Here is a 20,955-nt window from a genome sequence, read left to right on the forward strand (position 1 = left end):
CACCTGAAACCGGGAGACCACGAACCTGCTACGTAGGCGTAGCAGGGGGAGAGGTGATACTCCCACGTGGCACGTCCCAGGTGGCGGATAGGGGGGTCCTAACCGGCTTGCCGGCGGACTTGAGGGAAATAAAATATCTCTCACGAACCAAAGACACTACCCCCTGCGGGTGGGGGACGCACATGTAGAATACACCCGCGGTATCCCCTGCCTGTTGTACGAGGCGTCTACAAGGGACGATTGAATTAGACCCATGAAACTACTCTTGATTCGTACCATCATGCGGGGAACACCATGGGTTGCATGTACTTGCGAGTAGTATCACTACATTGGTACGAAATAGGTTTGTGATTAGTTGCAGTAAAAAGCCTGGCCTGGTGGTTTCCAGTACACGTGCATCGTACCCATGTGAGCAACACCGCGGTCTGTGCGTAACCTGTGAGTTGTACCGCTGTATGAGCGGCACCGTGGGTCAGCGTTGCCTGTGATTGGTACCCACTATGTGAGGAACACCACGGGAATACTGACGCCCGTGACTAGTACACCTAGGCGAGGAGCCTTACCGGTTTGCATTGGCTATGAGTGGCGCCATTGTGCGCGAAACACCATAGGTTTGCGTTACCTGTAGTAAGTACAATACTTGTGAGTAGTACCATCTTGTGTGGAACACCGTGAGTCTTCGCTACTTTTGATTAGTACCCCAACATGACAAATACCATGGTTCTACTTTACTCGCAACATGTACCATTCTGTGGGGCCTTAGTCGTGGATTTTAAATCCCTGTAGACATCAAGCATCATTGTGCTTTATAAATGGTCCCTTGGTTAGTAATACTATTATTCACGACCTTTTTTTTTGTGTCTGATCCACTGGTTTTTTTTTTGTTTTTTTTTAATTGGGTTCATATCCATCCATTCATTCTTCATGACATTTTTTATTTTATTTTGTTCAGTGGATTAATTTGAACTTTTGGTAATTTCATTTCGTACCATTAGGGGCTGATGACCTCTATGTTAGGCCCCTTAAAACAACAAGCATCATCATCATCACGAAACCGGGAGAAATTTTTATAATAGGATTTTAGTTTTATGTACCGCTACCCCTCAGGTATGTGGAAAAGCGATAGTAGTAGAAGAAGAAGAAGAAGAAGAAGATTGATTTCAGTTTTGTACGCCAGTCAGTTCATGATACCATAGCGCATGATAATCAGATTAAAGATGCTGTATTACACGTCATTGTAGCGCACCACCCAAGGTTATCAAGCAAGACAGCTTGGCCAGCTACATGCTGAATAGGCTGACACAGGAGTTGCTAACGACTTACATTTCTTTGTCGATTCTCCGGAGAGCTGTCACTAGGAGGAATTAAAACCCCATAGTTATCAATTTTTGTTTCAGAACAATGTCCTCTTACAATTTCCATAACTCATTTTCAGACACCCTATATATAAAATAAATAGTTGTGTCTGTACATTGCTCAGAATTTAAAATGAATGATATTTCTGTATCGGTCATGTCCACATAAATACTCCGTACCAAAAGTTATAGAGAATACATTTTCTGATCATTTGTGCCTTACTGTACAGACTATAACAACAGAATTCATGAATTTAGACTTTTATCACTAGTCCCTATCAACGCCGAACATCGCTAACATGGAAATATTGTCCAGTTGTGTTAACTGGCGCTGTTGTTGGATTCTTTTACAATTATCTTAAGGTGATTAAGGTCATTAGCCCATATTGAGAAGGAAAATTATGAAGATGATAATTAAATGAGAATAAATTTTAAGGGAATGATCGCTGAAGAATAAGATGGAGTCATAAAAGGAGGAAGGAGGACTCGCTTTACATTAGATGCCCTAATAAACATCACAGAGTTGGAAGAAAACTGTAAAGGCGTGCAATACTGAAAGCCCATTGTTTTGTTGTGATGTACTTTGTCTCTTCTGTTTCCATTCATCTCTGATAAGTGGTATTACTGCTGCAGCAACATGCCTGAATATTGGTGGGAGTTAGATAACTTTTTTTATGATAACTACTGGTACATGACACACTGGTTCATCATAGTATTCCATCTGTTGGATCCCTTCTATTAGGCGCCAACAGGAATGGGAAGTTTGCACACTTAATGGAAAATGTCAGAGCATTGTTCATTGCGGTCTGTGGCTGGGTTTGTCTGTGTCTGTTACAGCATCATTGGAAAATAGATGGGTGGATTTATTTTAATGAAACATGGTATTTCAGTTTAGAATAAGGTTGAGTAGAATCTTAGCTATAAGTTGTCCAGACCAGTAGGGGGTGCAAAGGTGCCTACAGTATAAAACTCTATTAATATCTTATGGTTCGTTTTACACAAAAATAGCTCATGGAAAATATTTATTCTATATCTTTTTCCCACACAGTGAAAAATGGGGAAAATATCAGTGAGAGTCATATGAAAGTGTAAATGCATTGTCCATAAGTCTATATACTGTAGAGAGAGAGAGAGAGAGAGAGAGTTACTATGGAGATCATTCCAGTAACATTTTTAAAGGCTTTGTACATCTGTCAGTATTTTTTAATTTCCGGGTGAGTTGGCCGTGCGCATAGAGGCACGCGGCTGTGAGCTTGCATCCGGGAGATCGTGGGTTTGAATCCCACTGTCGGCAGCCCTGAAGATGGTTTTCCGTGGTTTCCCATTTTCACACCAGGCAAATGCTGGGGCTGTAACTTAATTAAGGCCACAGCCGCTTCCTTTCAACTCCCAGGCCTTTCTTATCCCATCGTCGCCATAAGACCTATCTGTGTCGGTGCGACGTAAAGCCCGTAGCAAAAAAAAAAAAAAGTATATTTTTATTAACCTTTTTATACTGGAAGGAGCGACGTAAAGCCAATTGTGTTAAAAAATTACGGGAAGAGATCAAACCCAAACCAGCAGTTTGGTGGGGGGGAATGCTGTAAAGGGCCACAGAGTACAACGAAGCAAGTACTTCATGACAAGCTGTTGACAGGGAGAGGTATACCCACTTTCGTGCATCAGAATGTGGGGAACAGGGCGAGGGGTAGACAGAAATGTCATCATTAGGGGCCGTATTTTTTTTTGTAAGAGCGATACGCACACATTTTTTTCATATCTTCTTTCTTGCCTATATATGACCTTCTAGGTACTTAAAGTAACCGTATTTTAGCAAAATGAACTTGCAAAATATCACGAAATCTGATTTATTGCACAAATAATCAGGAGATATACCCCACTCGGTACGAAAAATGCGAAATAGTATCAGAAAAGCTCTCCAATAAATGTTTAAAAGCTTCTGACAACTTTAGTATTGTAGTTTTCTTCTCAGTGGCTTGATAGTTCTGTATATCTTCTCCACAAACACATACAAAGCGATGCGCACTGTGTGTTGGAAGCATGTGCATTCAGTTCCGCGATCTCTAAGGCAATTTATAAATCCATATCTCTTGTCGATCACAACAAAAGGCTTTGTGTGCATTATACTGTTTGGCAGTGAGAGTACGCTATTTATGAACCTTTCTTGGCAAATACACAGCATTTAAGTATGAAAATGCCGAAAACTTTCTCAAGGGCCGAGGTTCTGTGTATTTGTTGCTGCAAGAAAGATTCTAATGTGTAAATAATGTAATGTTCGTATTACATGGAAACGAAAGACAAGCGCGATAAACACTGCAGAGGATCAGAAACACAAAAAGAATAATGAAGCCAGTGAACATAATTTTAAGCGGCAAATAAAACCGGCGATACTTTACCCATCGCAAAGAAGTTGAAAAGTGAGAGAGCAATTTGTAATAGACACTACAAAAGCATTCATGCAAGCCACCATTTTACTAGAAAAATTGGATAATCCTGGCATGAAGAAGTGGATGAATATGAAAGGAATGATAAATAATACTGCCTTTATTGTAAAATATGATGGTATTAGTAGGTCTAATGTAAATAAATCGCCTGGTTGAGAAGTAGTAATATTGTTTTCACGTCCCACTAACTACTTTTACGGTTTTCGGAAATGCTGAGATGTTGTCCCGCAGGAGTTCTGTTACGTGCCAGTAAAACTAATGACACGAGGCTGACGTATTTCAGCACCTTCAAATACCACCGGACTGAGACAGGATCGAACCTGCCAACTTGCGCTCAGAAAGCCAGCGCCTTAGCCGTCTGAGCTTCTCATCCCCGGCCAGGGAGCATCAGCATATCCATGAACATCTTCCTGGGCTATATATGACTTTGAAAAATGCAGTGAAAGCACATCTGGTAGAGGAGAAGAACGAAGACATTGTTAGTGAAGTTTTAGGAGGTTTCATAGAAGACCACAGTGAATTTGCATCAGTGTGTTCGCAAGCATTATGGTTTCCGACGTCTAATGTGGTCAGCGAGAGGGGCTTCTTTGCTTACAACAAAGATACTTTCTGACTGTCCCACAACTCTGTTTGCTTATAATGTTGAAATCATGGTTAGTTTGTACTTTGGAGACAATTCAACATGTACAAAAATGTAGGCTATGTATAAATTCACAATACAGGGTAGTCTAAAATTGAATAGCATTTCTCTTGTATCATACATCTTGCACACTAAATGGAATAACCTCACCATGCCAGTTTTCTCCTAAGACAGTCAGCTATTCAAAAGGTATGTCATCATCAATTCCAGATGGCATGTCCAAACCTTCATTATTAGAGATGTCTTCCTTGCAAAGTTTTCTCCGAAACAAAAAGAAATTCACCTTGTTTTCTTGAACTGGCAAACTCCCAAAAGCTTGTTATCTTGTCTGCAATTATAAACCATGAAGGCATCAACCTAAAAAATAAAATTATGATCTCTGCAGAATTCTACCAGCTGACTTCCTCTTTCATTCCTTTGTCCCTGACCAAATTCTCTTACTACATTACCTTCTCTTCCTTGACCTGCTGCTGCATTCCAGTTTTCCATCATAATTAGATTCTCATCTCCTTTTACATATTTTGTTAAATCTTCTCTCTCTTCATATAATCTTTTTTTTTTTTTTGCTAGGGGCTTTACGTCGCACCGACACAGATAGGTCTTATGGTGACGATGGGATAGGAAAGGCCTAGGAGTTGGAAGGAAACGGCCGTGGCCTTAATTAAGGTACAGCCCCAGCATTTGCCTGGTGTGAAAATGGGAAACCACGGAAAACCATCTTCAGGGCTGCCGATAGTGGGATTCGAACCTACTATCTCCCGGATGCAAGCTCACAGCCGCGCGCCTCTACGCGCACGGCCAACTCGCCCGGTTATAATCTTTTGATTTATCGTCTGCTAAATTAGTAGGCACATAGACCTGCACAGTTGTGGTGGACATTGGATTGGTGTCTATCTTGACAGCAATAATCTGTTCGCTATGCTGATCATAGTTCCCTTTTCAGATTTTCTACCCTATCACAATGATTCAGACTTCTAATGTTCCATGCTTCAGCACTCAGAATGTTGATCATCTTCCTGATGATTGCCTCCTCTCATGTAGTCCCCACATGGAGATCTGTATGGAGGACAATTTTACCTGGGAGGAAGCAGTCATTCATTCATACATACATACATACATACATACATACATACATACATACATACATACATACAGAGCTGCATGTCCTTGGGAGTTAGTTATGTGTGTAGTTTATCGTTACTTTCAGCCATGTAGCAGTATCAACATTTCATCTTCTATATTATTACAGGCCATATCAATCATCCAGGCTGATCACCCTTGCAATTTCCAAAAGTCTGCTACCTCTCTTTTCAATAAATTATTCATGAGTCTGATCTCTCAGCAGATACCCTTCTGATATGGTTGCACTTACAGTTTAGCTACCTACTTCATTGGGATGCACAAGCCTCCCCACAGCAGCAAACTCGCATGATTCACAGGGGAGGATCACAGTCATACCAAAAATGAATATATGTGTGAAAACTATTTTGCTAATGAAAGAGAGTTTAGGTATTCATTTGAAATTAGCTGAGAAAAAAAATTTTCAAGGAAAACATATAAAGAACAGCCCATCAGTGCACCCTTTGAAGCTGAGGAGTTGCCGTTTTCAAAATTTCATCATCAGTTTTCTAAAGGCCTGGTTGACAGTGTCAATTCAAGATTTTCTGACAGCAATGGGAACAGTTGTGAAGAAAAGACTTTTGGCTTTTCTAAACAAAAAATTTCTTCTTCAATAGGGGTCATTTGGGTTCAGGGAGAGGTCTAGTATTGAGATAGCTACTGTTCATCTCATTACAATGTTACAATCCACCACAGATAATAACATTGTAGCAGGCTTATTTATAGATCTTACCCAACATTTTGATACTGTTGATCATAGAATTCTTTTAAGTAAATTAGAAAAGGCCAGAGCTCCTGGTCTTGCCCTGAAATGGTTTGAAAGTTATTTAACAGGATAAAAGCATCTAAAGTTCTGCCAATTATGTAACCCCATGGTGTCCCGCAAGGTTACATATTAGGTCCAGTTTTATTTCTCATTTATATAAATATTTCATCATGTAATCTAAATGGCTATATCACATGATATGCTGTCGATACCAATATCATCTATACAGGCAAAAATAAGGACTATGTTTTAGTAAACTTGCAGCAGGACATACTCTCATATACTGGTACCAGTGTAACAAATTGACAATGAATCTGCAGAAAATTTAATACATGATTGTTTCCAAACAGAAAATACTTCACTCAAATTGTGATAAATTATTCATAAACAATGTGGAAATAGAAAAGGTGAATAAAGTGAAATATGTTGGTTTAATTATTGATGAGAACCTGACCTGGAATGATCATGTGGAATAGATAACTATGAAAATCGCCCCAGTTGCTGGGTTATTAAAAAGACTTGGGCATTTAATTCCGATACACCTCCTTCTACAAATCTATTATTGCAATAAATATCTATCAACAGGTTTTTCAAGTACTACGAGGTGCTAAATCAACAACAGTGGCTACTAATGATTCAGGGTTTATTTTATTCAGGGACAGTGACATAAAAATCCTTTGTAAAATATTATACACAATGTCTTCAGGAGACAACTTAATTCCACAGATAATTCAAGAATACAGAATGTTAAAGAAATTATGAATAAAACTGCAATAGGTAAGTCATTGAAGGATCTCATTGAAAGAGTTAAAATAGTTCCATTCTCATCGGAAGAGTTAAAATACGTAGTTCCAGTCTCATAATGTGGACAATACCTTAATGAAAACCAGAACAGGATGCATGTTATGGTTATTGCAATTAATGGTATATGTTTAGAAAATATCCTTGGAAAAAGGGATATGCTGCTATGTGGATAAAGGAGGGTCAGAATTCTGCAACTGTTTCACCTTGTAGGAAAGAAACAGGCAGTGTTCTAATCATTAAAGCCAACTGTTTTTAAAAGTGTGATTCATTGTGATACAGAGGTGAATTTATTATTTGTCCAGCTCCATGACTAAATACTTAATTTCTATGTGTATTTTGTACATTCCAAGAACACTTAAGAATAGATATCATCCTTCATTCGTTAGTTTTAAATGGCTCTTGGTTTTATTAGTAAGAGTCAAGCTTATGGAGGGAAATTTTTCTGATATCAAAGATGAAAATAGGTCACTTACCACAAGCAGATATGGTACTTTGTGTCTTTCATAAACAGTATTTTGTTATTTAACATAATAAACTTAAAAATTGTCATACAAAAGAACTTAACATACAGAGGATGTTAAATGTAAAAATGTGATTTGACATCTGAGATCGCCGCATTCTACAATGTATTCTCAACTGCACAAAAATTGGCTGGCAAAGAAATATTTAATTATATACATTCTCAAAACTTACGGATATTTGTAAATTATGGATAGCTAGTGGCTGAAGAGATGATACTTAATTCCTACCACGTGTACAGTATGTTGATCCTGTTTCAAATCCTATTTCAATTTTAAATGCAGTGTTTATATAGGATTTAGTTGGGACCGTTAGATTTCTTGTTATATCCAATATGACGTTAAAAGCTATGCCACAATAAATGGTTCCAACTGTAGTATGATAGGAAAGACAAGAAAGGACAGGGTAAGAAATGAGAATGTCAGGAAGGAAATTAGAGTTGAGAAGTTTTCATTCAAAATGGTAAGAAATAAAATGAGTTTATATGGACATGTTAGAATGGAATGGAAGAGGGAAGGATATAGAAGCCAATGATGGAGACTAAGATTAGAAAGAAGAACCCAGACTAAGATAGTTGGACTCAGTCAAGAACAACATAATAAGAAGGAACATGGATTGGAACACAGTTGAGGAGCAGCAATGGTGGTTGGGTAAAGGGAGATGGAAAGGTGCCATTGACTTCCCATCCCAGCTGGAGTTAGAAAAGGGAAATTTTGAGGTATCAGTCCTGTTTTGATTCTGTTTCACCACCCATACTTGGTGACCTGACAATTTTCATTCTTGAACAAAGTGTTCCTTAAATCAGCTGGTTTCTGTGGGAAAATTACTACATCCAGTCTTTTATTCTTATTTTTAAAGGCTCACTTATGAAACAGTCATTCATATTGGCCATAAATGTTATTGTTTGTCTTTACATCGCATTTCCTTTTGATGTGCTTGGGATGTGTGTATTACGAATTAAATAAAAATGTTTAGTTGAGCCTGAAATGATAGACTACTCCAAAGGAGAAACAAGAAAAATTATGCTAGTGCATTTACTTCCCTAATAAGCATGCATTTCTCCTGTCATTCATGAAAGACGGGTGAACATAGGGTCTTGATCCAGTTTTGAAAAAGCTATTATAACGTTATCAATCAACATGAGAATGAAAAAGGACTTGATTTTAATTTAATTTTGTGTGGCTATTTCTAGCCGGGTGCAGCCCTTGTAAGGCAGACCCTCCGATGAGGGTGGGGGGCATCTGCCATGTGTAGGTAACTGCGTGTTGTTGTGGTGGAGGATAGTGTTACATGTGGTGTGTGAATTACAGGGATGTTGGGGACAGCACAAACACCCAGCCCCCGAGCCACTGGAATTAATCAGCGAAGGTTAAAATCCCCGACCCGGCCGGGAATCGAACCCGGGACCCTCTGAACCGAAGGCCAGTCCGCTGACCATTCAGCCAACGAGTCGGACATTTGGACACAAAAATTGATTTTGTTCCATAATAGCAAGCGTACCCTGCTTCGCTACGGTATTCCACATTCTATAAGGATTTGTACATAAATTGCTGTACACGCAGTGAGTAAGATTATATTAAACTAGCTGATGTACCCGTGCTTCGCGACGAAATTGTACGTTGTTTACAGAATTCTAGTTTAGGTAGTATACACGTTGCGAGTAAGATTGTATTAAATTGCATAGCTCTTAACGTTACCCTAGAAATGTGACGGGGAAGTCACAAAACGTATTTTCTCATATGAAGACTGGGTTAGGGGATTTTCATTATAATGGTAGGCCCACTTCCCTACCATCAATCACAACCAGGTTAGGGAACTTTCATTATAAAGGCAGACACTCACTCTCCACATACCTGCCAACCCTTCTGATTTACCCGGAAACTTTCCGGTTTTTAACTCTTCTTCTGATTTTCTGATTTATTTTTACTTCTTCCTATTTTTGACCAATATAACTTCTAGTATGGCCAATACTCTTCCCCTAGGATAAATTCTTATGTGCTTGTGTAATTTACGAAACCTCATTTTTCAAGTGTATTTATTTGATGCTTTATTTCGCAATTGTTTCGTCCGGCGCCTTCGTGTATCGTGTTTCCCGCTCACCACAGCAGCGTGTGCGCTTTATACAGCTGGGGATTCGGGGCGGCAATTGTCCTGCAAGCAAGACAGGCTGGTGCACGCTAGCGACTCAGTTAATCGGGATGAAAGAATGAGTTTGTTATTGTTGTTCGCGCGCTGTTAACATCGTTTCTGTGCATAGTTTCGTCGGAGTTGTAGCCCACTTTTTTTCTTTGCATTTCTTTGCTTTCCCCCACTGCCAAAGTCGTAAGTTAATAATGTATGGGACGTATTGAATTGTTTTGTGTGTGGTAGTTTCGCGTATTTAAATGCGTAATTTTAATGAGTTAAATGTTTTTAAGGGTGTTGTGTCGGTGACAGTTTCAGGTACTTTATTTTCTCGTTACAGCCAACAAATATAACAAACGTTATCTCCAAGTGTTCAGAGATACCTATAAATTTCCGTTCATTTTACCGTCTGATAAAGAAACTACCGTATTTTCTCCCGTAATTTATGCATCCCAATATTTTTGGGTCCAAAGTGGAGAAAAAGAAATGTTCACAAATTTGACGCACTCACAACTTCGAACATCGATCACGCAGCTCCGGATGCGTTTTGAAATAAAAATGTCAACTACTCAAGTAGCAGGCTTCCTATTGCGAAAGCGGGCATTCCAAATACAGGGCACCATGCTGTTATTAGCCGGCAGGAATTCCCACAGCACTAGTTTTACGAGTGTTTGGGGTACGGGACATTATAGGTTCTTTCCAACACGCAGTTTGCTGTCAGTACATGGACGCATCCATATACCGCTCTATACGCATGCGCTGACTTCGTATCGGTTCCGGGATTGATACACGATGGGGTTGTGTTGGAATGGATTCTCGTTCATGAACTCCAAGGAATAGGAGTAACGCAATTACTGTACTAACTTGGTGTAATGCCGATATTTTCCCATATTGCCCGTAATGTCTTTTATGATGCTCATTTCTTTCATATCGATTTGTAATATCTTGAGCAACTCCTTGGCTAATGCGGAAATGCTCGAAAAATCCATTTTCATTATACTGAGGAACAGTTTCTTCTGAAAAATACTTTGTATTTCAATTATATTTTGTTTCATCTGGTACCCTTTGTGCCTTCATAAACTATAGGCCTAACGTAACACAATACATAAATAACTAAAGAAAGATGTTTAATTACTGTCACCTAAATAATTTTCATTTCTTTTTATTTTTACAAAAAATAGTACCTCCTCTTCTTCACTGGACGAAGAGTGTAAAAAATCGTCGTCACTATCCATCCTAACCTCAGTAACCAAACAGCTGATTAATTTATTAATTTGAGAAGAGCGCTCAATGTGCGTAAAAACAGCTGATTAAGGAACTCCAAAGAAATCAGCGTATACAGCAGGAGGCAACGATACAGTGTTTCTGTGCATGTCACAGGAATGTACGGCTCAGTACATGCTTTAGACTGCGGACTAGTTCCGACCTCCAGGGATCGATGCGAAGATTTAGTTGGAACGCCTGACTGCAGTACACGGACTAATACAATTTTGACTGTGTTGGAAAGGATTTTTCGTACTGCGCATGCGCAAGGAGACCATGTACTGGTACAGGGACTGTGTTGGAAAGAACCTTATGTGATCTCAAAATTGTTTGTCAGTCCACAGTATTCGAGTAATACTTCATCATACGAACTCGCGGCAGCGGGCAGCAAGTATCAATGCCCAAATGAAACTTGCGCTATCGCGGTAGCAGAAGTGCACTTGAAGTGGCCAACAAATCTCACAAAGCATTTCACGGACCAAAAAGCGGCAAGTTTCCGCAAGTAGAGGAGGATCTACTTATATTATTTTGTTGGATAAGCCATTTTGAAGACAATTGTAACCTCCAATGGTATTCCACAAATATCCTGCAGAATGGCAGTTTGACATCTATCTCTCATTCTACCCAATGAACAACCATGAGTTTACAGGAATGATGAAAATGGCATTAGGTTAATTCCCTGCTGGGCAAGCAGCCAGGGACGTTGCCGTGGAGGTTCGTTGTCGGTCACTCGATGCAGAGCATGAAATCCGCAGAAAATAGTAATTTTCTCCGTCGTTTGAAGAATTATGTACACAACAAAAGTTTTTTTTTTTTTAATTATTATAATTTTAATGAAGAGATGTTTCATATACGGCCTTTGGATTTTACAGAAAATCAATAGTATAAGAGAAAATTGAAAAAATCTGTTCTGATTATTTTTATAGACCCCCTGTCTTCTCTGCGATTTTTAAATTATACACATGTATAAACCTGCTCCTGGATGAGTATACTCTAAATATGAAGTCTGGTAGAGATCTATCCAGCCATTTCGCCGTGATGCTGCAACAGCCAGGAAGACAAACAGATGTAAAGATAAACGCATACGAAAGCTAGAAACCACTGATATGGTCTTGAGTTGACCTAAAATGGATAAATATCTGTAACATTGACAAAATAGACAAAATTACAGACAGCGGACCCCTACAATTTTATTTACATCGTTTTAAGCTACTATTTTCATACCGAGCTCGATAGCTGCAGTCGCTTAAGTGCGGCCAGTATCCAGTATTCGGGAGATAGTAGGTTCGAACCCCACTGTCGGCAGTCCTGAAGATGGTTTTCCGTGGTTTCCCATTTTTTCACACCAGGCAAATGCTGGGGCTGTACCTTAATTAAGGCCACGGCCGCTTCCTTCCCACTCCTAGCCCTTCCCTGTCCCATAGTCGCCGTAAGACCTATCTGTGTCGGTGCGACGTAAAGCAATTAGCAAAAAAAAAAAACTATTTTCATGGTACACTCACATTCAAATGTAGATCGTACTTTCCTATCAGTTAATTCTTGTGTTCAGAGTTGCACAGCATTCTCTAACAACTGTGTTAAATGGTGAATAATACATCTTTGATTCTTTGTTGATCCTAGAGATGAAGAGTGATTTGGAGTTGTTTTCAGATGTTAAGACTGTATACGTCCCTAGATGTGAGCACCACCTGAAATCCCTCAGGATGAGCGAGTGAGAGGATGGGGTTAAGCAGGGAGCTTTGACAGTGAAAATAGTAGTCATATCATATGCTACAATAATGTGCAACCATTTCTTTCTTTTCTTTGCAGGATCGTTATGGCTACTGAGAGGTCTAGTTGAAGATACGCAGTGGAGAAATATTTTCAAGGAGGCCACTTTGTTGTGAATTACTGCACATTGCAGAACTGTTCAACAATGTGCCTTTAATTGTAAATATCAAAAAGAAGATACCCTGCTGCTTCATTGTATATTTTTCATTCATTTGGACACATTCCTTTTGAGTTACTTGAGGTGGAGTTGGCCTCTCTTATTGTTTTGTGAGCTATTACTTTTATAATTTCAATTTTTTTGGGACTAGGTAGCAAGTTAAGAATGCGGTATATAGCACACTTTTGTCTCTCTTATACAGGTAATTAACTCTTAATTTTTCCTACCCACGTCACTTAGCATGCAAATTACATTTGTGTAACATCAGGACTCAGCGTTGATAGAATTTAATAATTAAATGAACTCAGATCTGTAAAGTATTTTAATGTTATTGGATTGATTTTGGATCTTGTTAGGTTGGACACTTTGACTATTACTGGAAGCTTGTAAATTCATCGATGTAAATGACCACTCAACTGTATTATTATATGTTTTTAATATTTGTGTAAATTTTTAAGGTGATTAGAGTTGCTGAAGAAGTGTAGGCCTAACTTCCTTTTTATTTTCAGTTAATAGCAATGAATGCTGCACATCTTTAGCCCAAAATGCTCCCTCTGTTATTTCAGTACAAAGTTATATTGTCTACATATAATGCTCTGTTTTATTTCTATATTTTTTGGTTGTAATGGATATGTTTAATATTCTCAAATAGGTTTTGAGTTCCTTTACTGCTTTTCTTTGTAAACTTTAAAGTTGAAGGAAACTTGTATGAAATCTTTGTTTGTGGATTGTCCTCAGTAAAGAATTGTATAAATTTGGCTGATGTTACTACTTGTACATTTTTATATATTTCAGACCACTATATTATTTATTACTCATTATTCAACAACGTTCATTGAAGTATATTGTTTTACCCTGATGCGTTTCACTTCTGTTGTAAGATGTGACCCAGATTTTGTATTTTCTGTACATGATTGCTTTGTTAAATACAATTGTAGGGAAGAAAATTAACTTGTCATGTTCTTTCTTTGGAACATTTTGTTGTTACATTTTTTGGACTTCGGTGAATTGACAAACTATTGATGCATTTTTACTGTAAATGAAAAATAGAAGTTAATGTAAGACACCAGAGGACACAGTTAAATGTGAATATAAAATGAGTAGGCGGGCAGATGTGTGCTGTGCTGAAGGAAGTTCTGTGGTATTCCTGATGTATGTCACACTATCTCATATTGTGCTTTAATTTTTTAAATTAATAATTAAAGCAAATGTAGTACTAAACTGTTTACTATGGGAGAGAGTGATTATTTTTAAATGTATTGAGTCCTGAAGAGAAATCTATAGTTTAAAGTTGAAGAAATCAGGTTGAAAAGGGGTAAATCTTGGATGCACTTACAAATGGCACTTGCAACTTACAGGCTCCTGAAAGAAGTTAAGGTTCATAAGAAGTTTAATCATTGTACATTTAATACTCGTCCATGAGACAACCATAATTGTCTTTTGGTGAAGTGAGTTCTTGACCTTATTCAAGCCTTTCCTCCCACAATATATAGAGTTATCGAGTTGGACAATTCTGAGGAAAGAAAGTTTAATTTAATGCAAAATAATTCCTACATTTCCTACACTATGGGATGAAAAGACAGTAGATACAATGTACATCACTTAATTTGGCAGAGCTAAAATTAGAATATACCAGAAATACCTCACTCAAGCCTAACTCATTCCTAAATTGGAAGGAAAAGATGAGATGATGAGAGATAAAGCTTTGGCTGAAAAGGTTAGGCCATAAACACATTTCACATAGTCTAAAAACAGTCAGACTGCTCAAATTCCAACAGTATCTCACTAGCGCACATCACAATAATCAGAGAGAGGAAGATGGTGAGCTACAATTCGTGGATATTTTGATCAAGAGAAATGGCCACTTCATTCAGAGAAAAGCTACATAAAGGGACTAGTACGTAAACAAGGCGTCAAGCATCATTCGGGACAGAAGCAAGCAGTATTTTATAACGCCAAGAGGTTGTGTGAACTCGACCTGTATAATGAGAAAGCTGAGCATATGTACACGACTCTCAAATGGCTGCAGCAAAAGGTACATTTTAAAATCCTCCCAGCCCTCGCACTGCGTATATACCTTTGATTTTATCCACTTCCAGCAACCAGATAAGTGGACTAGAGCCACAGACCACTTCTCTAGTTGGGGGGTTTACTGCTTTCCTCTTCGTATCGTATATAATAATATCGTGTGGCTATTTCTAGCCTTGTAAGGCAGACCTTCCAATGAGGGCAAGCGGCATCTGCCATGTGTAGGTTGGTGGAGTATAGGTTGTGTGTGGTGTGTGAGTTGCAGGGATGTTGGGGACAGCACAAACACTCAGCCCCCGGGCCACTGGAATTAACCAATGAAGGTTAAAATCCCAATTTGGCCGGGAATCTAATGCTGGACCCTCTGAACCGAAGCCCAGTACACTGACCATTCAGCCAATGAGTTGGATGTTCTTATAGTAAGATGTGTGGAGGATCTAACACCAGAAGAAAGAAATTGGTATCATCATTGTTTGAACCAACCACAAAAACCTGCCATAGCTGTGTATGCCTCTGCACCATGATATAAAATTATTACCATAATTTAGTTATTTATCCTTGACTTACACTTGCAGCAAATTTATTTTATGTCGGGCTGAGTGGCTTAGACGGTTGAGGCGTTGGTCTTCTGACCTCAACTTGGCAGGTTTGATCCTGGCTCAGTCCGATGGTATTTGAAGGTGCTCAGATATGACAGCCTCATGTCAGTAGATTTACTGGCACGTAAAAGAACTCCTGCGGGACAAAATTCTGGCACCTCGGCATCTCTGAAAACCGTAAAAGTAGTTAGTGGGACGTAACACAAATAACATTATTATTATTATTATTATTATTATTATTATTATTATTATTGTTATTATTATTGTTGTTGTTATTATTATTATTATTATTATTATTATTATTATTATTATTATTATTATTATTATTATTATTATTATTATTATTATTATTATTATTATTTGTATCAATTTAGGAAGGCTCGGCTTGTGCCGGTAACATAATGGGCTGACTCAGCCTAAGCAAGGAGTCACCCTCTTGATTATGAAACTACAGGTACATATATCTACAAATATTTACAACAGAAGTAATTACAACATATACATTTATACAATAAATACAAACAACTTCAGACTTCATATGTCCCCGTTTTGGGAATCTGTTCTTCAGTATTACTGGAACTGCGGCCTGGAACTTCATGCTGTTTGGCGTGAGTCAGAGGAAAAGTCGTTCCTAGGAACTTTCTCACAATGTGGCAAGTGCTCAGGAGGGTGGCTTTCTGTAGTTCTACGTATGTGTGATGATGCAGGTTCAATGCGGCCAGAGAGCTGTGCAAGCATTTTGGAATAACACCGGTACATGATATTACTATTGGAACTCTATTGGAACTGTGGTGACTGATTCTAGTTTCCACAGGCGCTGTATTTCTATTGCCAGTTCTGTGTATTTTGATAGCTTTGTGGCTATTGTTGTTTGCAGATTGGAGGTGTTTGGACAAGCAATTTCTATAAGGAATGCGGATCTTTTTGATTTATCGAAAAGAATAATATCTGGCCTATTGTTGCTGAGCGTGACATCGGTTATGACTTCTTGGTTCCATAGTAGTTTGTATGAAGAGTTTTCGAGAATGGGTGGAGGTGTATATTTCCAATATGCAGTTGATAACTGAAGAAATCCATATTTTACAGAAAGTTTCAGGTGAATGATTTTTGCTACCTGATCATGTCGGTGCTTATAATCGGTGTTGGCCAAGTGTGGGCAGCCAGAGATGACGTGCTGTATGCTCTCTGTAGTTCTGGAACAGCGGCGGCAGTTGTCTGAGACAACTGTTGGATCATTCATGATAAATCTACGGTAGTTCCGTGTAGCAATTACTTGATTATGGATGGCCAGAACAAATCCTTCTTTTTCGGGGAAAAGACCGGAGTAGGTCAGCCAAGTGTGCGACGCAGGTTTGTCAATATGAGGCTGATCCAGTTCATGGGGGTATTTCCCGTGAAGAGGTTTTTGCTTCCACATGGCTATATTCATCTCTTTTGTCGGTGGGGTAGAAACAGGCATTTCTGGCGATGACAGATTGAGAGGTGTATAGTTTATATCAGCTCTGCAAACAGCATGATGAAGACACAATGTATCAGCTCTCGAGTGGAAATATTTAGACTTGATATCAGATTGATGTGTAAATTGACAATGGATAAGAAGCCCCTACCACCTTCTGATCTCGGGAGTGTAAGACGTTCGGTTGCAGATTTAGGATGGTGCATATGGTACCGGGTGAGTGAAACTGCTGTTTTTGTTTGTAACTGCTGAAGTTCTGTTTGGGTCCATTTTATGATACCAAAGGAGTATGTGAGCAGTGGTACGGCGTACGTATTAACTGCTTTGGCAAGATGTTTAGCTGTCAGTTTTGATGATAGTACCTTTTTGAGACATGTTATATATTGCTGCGTGACATTTCTCTTGATGTCAGCATGTTTCATACAAGTGCTCTGATGAAAACCGAGGTATTTGTACATTTCTTCTTCCTCCAGCTGTTGTATGGATTCGTCGCTTAAACTGGAAGGTGTCCCTTGTGCTGAGTAGTTTCCTCTGATGACAGTTTGGGTTCTGCATTTGTCCAATCCAAACCGCATGCCTATATCTGAAGAAAACGTCTTGGTAATTGAGAAGAGATGTTGGAGATGGGGTTTGGTAGAGGCATACAGCTTAATGTCATCCATATAGAGTAGGTGGCTGATTTTGAATAGCTCTTCTCGCTTATTCTTTATGCTAAATCCATACCCACTTGTGTTCAGTAGGTAGGATAGTGGATTTAATGCCATGCAGAACCATAATGGACTCAGTGAGTCCCCTTGGAAGATCCCTCGTCGTATTGGTATGGGTCTTGGTGCAACACTGCAGTTTCTTAGAGAAACGTGAAGTGAGGTGTTCCAGTCTGCCATTACCGTCTTCAGGAAGTGAATGATTGAGGGGTCAACTTTATATAGTTCCAGAACATGTATGAGCCAAGTGTGTGGTACTGAATCAAAGGCCATTTGATAGTCAATGAAGCACATGTATAGTTCCTGGATTTATGGTGTGCTTGTTCCAGGACCACAGTGTTGATAATCGGTTGCTCCTTGCAACCCTTTTGCTCCTCGGCAATGATGTGGTTTTCCTCGTAGTGTTTCAGAATTCTGTTGGCTATTATAGATGTAAATATCTTATATAGAGTAGATAGACATGTTATAGGCTGATACTTCGCTGGATTTTGCAGATTTTCATCCTTTGGTTTCAGATATGTGATGCCAGTGCACAGGAAAGCTGGGAATGTTGCCGGGTTGTCTAAAAATTTCTGGAAATGTTGAGTCAGAAGGAAATGAGTACGTGTAAATTTCTTGCAGTAATAATTGTGTATACGATCAATGCCTGGGGCCTTCCAGTTCTGCAGTTTCTTGATGCTCTGTTGTATTTCTCCGATCTCAACAGCCTTTGTTGCCATATGCTTCACTTCATTAGTTCTATCTTTCAGTTCACTGATCCAATGGGCTTCCGCATTGTGCTCTATTGGGTTCGACCATATTCCCGACCAATAGCTGTGAATTCTTTCTTCGCTGGACGTATTTCCATCTTGTGCTGCATCTTGTATTCTCTCGTTCAGATTGTTGTAGAACTGTTTCTAATTTCTTTCGAACATTGTGTTCTGTGATTTTCTCTCTGTGGTGTTTTGGTATCTTTTGAGGCGCTTGGATAATGCGGCCAACTTTTGCTTCATGGTTTTGAGGGTTTCTTGTAGTACAGTGCTTCCAGGTTCCTCCAGACTCTGCCTTGAACTGATTTTCAGAATTCGAATAATTTTGTTATTTAGGCGTTTCCCTCTTACTCCATTCTTGTATTGCTGCAGGCGATTCACGTCCTGGCGGATTTGGATGATCCGTTCTTTCAGGCATTTTGCCCAAGGTGGTTCTCTCAATTTTTTCGTGACAAACTTATTGTTAGGCAAAAATGGCTTTCCATTGTTCAGTCGTACTGCGGCAAATGCTGCACAGTATATAGCAGTATGTACTGCAGGGAACATCTGATGCTCTTTCAGATATTCTGGCAAGACTTTCGAGTTAAGATCTTTAATGATTTTTCCAAACTTTTTGGATGATTGCTGCCTTGGCGGTATGGGTCGTTGTGTAGGATCGGTACCAGAATATTCTAGAAGGGCCTTGTAGAATTCAACATGTGTCTTGTCATGGAGGTCAGAGTTATCTGAAAGTATTACTTCGGGAGTACTTGTATGTACTGTTATATCAGTATCAGGTGGACTGTTAACCGTTGAGTCAGACTCGGTACTTTCAAGATGTGGAAAGAGTTCTTGGGTTACTTCTTGTCTGATTCTACTAAGAACAGGACCCGGGATCAGATTGTTCTTGATGATTGATCGTCGTTGATCTGCAATGCGCTGTTCAGTAACTTTCATTGTTGGGTACTGATTTGTAAAGGCTGTGTGTAGTTGTTGCCTATATCCTGCAATTTCAGTTTCAAGACGAGTTATTCAAAGATATGCCCGCATGATAAATTCATTCATATCATTGTTCCATTTAATGCGTTTTTTGGGCTTACTGATACGAGAGGTCATACTTGGCACAAAAGCACTCGCACCAGGTGTGGTATGATAATCAGGTTCTTGTGTTCCACCATGATCGTCTTATTATTATTATTATTATTATTATTATTATTATTATTATTATTATTATTATTATTATTATTAATAATAATAATAATTTTAAAGTGTAAACATAAAAATAAAAGCAAGACATAGTAATTCTACAGAAACTAAGTACCAGCGACAAATAACGCACTACTGTTGATACAAGATAAATGCAGTAAAAGTAAATGCTTAATGTTGTACATCATTATGTTACCTAAATACTTGCACCAAACGGTCAAATTAAAGGACCTTTTCATGCTCGGTTACGTGAAGAGGTGATTGAAATAGAGTTGGGCTCCTCACTACTTGGAAATTCGCGCTATTATTTCTCCAGAATTCCCAACTGCATACTGAATGTTCACACCTCTACCTATACAATAAGTTAATTTCATCTGACTGCTTGACTGCCTTTAGAAGCTCTGACAGTTGGTAAAACATCAACATGTGAACATGACATAATAGCTCAGAAGGTCACACCTGTGTATCCTGCTGCACTGTGATTATAGTGATTTAGAAGTTTTAAGTAGTAGTATAATTGGGCAACATCCTCAGCATCCTCTCTTACAACTGTTCAGAAGGAAGAATGAGAGGTCCAACACTTCAAAAAATGAAGGTACCAATAAAAGGAAGAGAAAGGTATGATAATGAAAGACTCCCTAGTCTTACAAACCTAACACCGTTTGGTTTAGAAGAGTTGACCGAGGAAGTCGGATAGGAAATGTGAAAGTGAGGAGTCTGGCACAAGTGGAAGCAATGCCAGACCGACCAAGGGGCCCCCATTGGTGTGCATCCCTACAAAGAAAAGATGGAAAGATCCTGCTTCCTATCATTGATTATTAATATATACACACAGTTCAGATTTCTTCAAAAAAGCACTAAACCCAGTTTATTTGTATTCCTCGTTTTTTCTTTTATGAAATACTTCCTCTCATGCAGAGGGTGGCTTGCGAGGATAATAAATTGGTGTTCTGGAAAATGTCTTCTTTGTTGCTAAATAAGTAATTATTTGTACAATCCTGATTGAATATCCTTGAATTTGGGAAAAAGGATTTGGTCTAGATATTAGAAAATTTCATGTAGCTGTAATGTGTCTGTGATAGTCTGGAATTTCACATGACAGGTATATCTCTTCCAGGAAATTGGCTGTCTGAAGACTGCTACTTACACATTGTGTTTGCCACTTTTATCATCAGCTTTTACTTGTCACTTCCTTCAAAATTTGCAATTTTTTTGGCCTAAATTGTACCAAACCCTTAAAGCAGGCACCCACAAAGAATTGCTGTGACTGTCT

The 20,955-nt window shown here is 38.8% G+C and overlaps 1 protein-coding gene across 2 annotated transcripts in view; it reads left to right on the plus strand.

Annotated features, from left to right (window-relative positions):
* The window catches only part of ArfGAP3 (ADP-ribosylation factor GTPase activating protein 3), a 191,506-nt gene extending 177,594 nt beyond the window's left edge, over positions 1-13,912 (plus strand). For both annotated transcript variants that reach the window (XM_067142586.2, XM_067142587.2), the window contains one exon: positions 12,844-13,912. In XM_067142586.2, the coding sequence (XP_066998687.1) occupies positions 12,844-12,861 (18 nt within the window). In that variant the 3' untranslated portion in view covers positions 12,862-13,912. The remainder of the gene's footprint in view (positions 1-12,843) is intronic.
* The last annotated feature ends 7,043 nt before the right edge of the window (positions 13,913-20,955 follow it).

The sequence above is a fragment of the Anabrus simplex genome, chromosome 3 (genome assembly GCF_040414725.1).
Source record: "Anabrus simplex isolate iqAnaSimp1 chromosome 3, ASM4041472v1, whole genome shotgun sequence".
Lineage (NCBI taxonomy): Eukaryota > Metazoa > Arthropoda > Insecta > Orthoptera > Tettigoniidae > Anabrus > Anabrus simplex.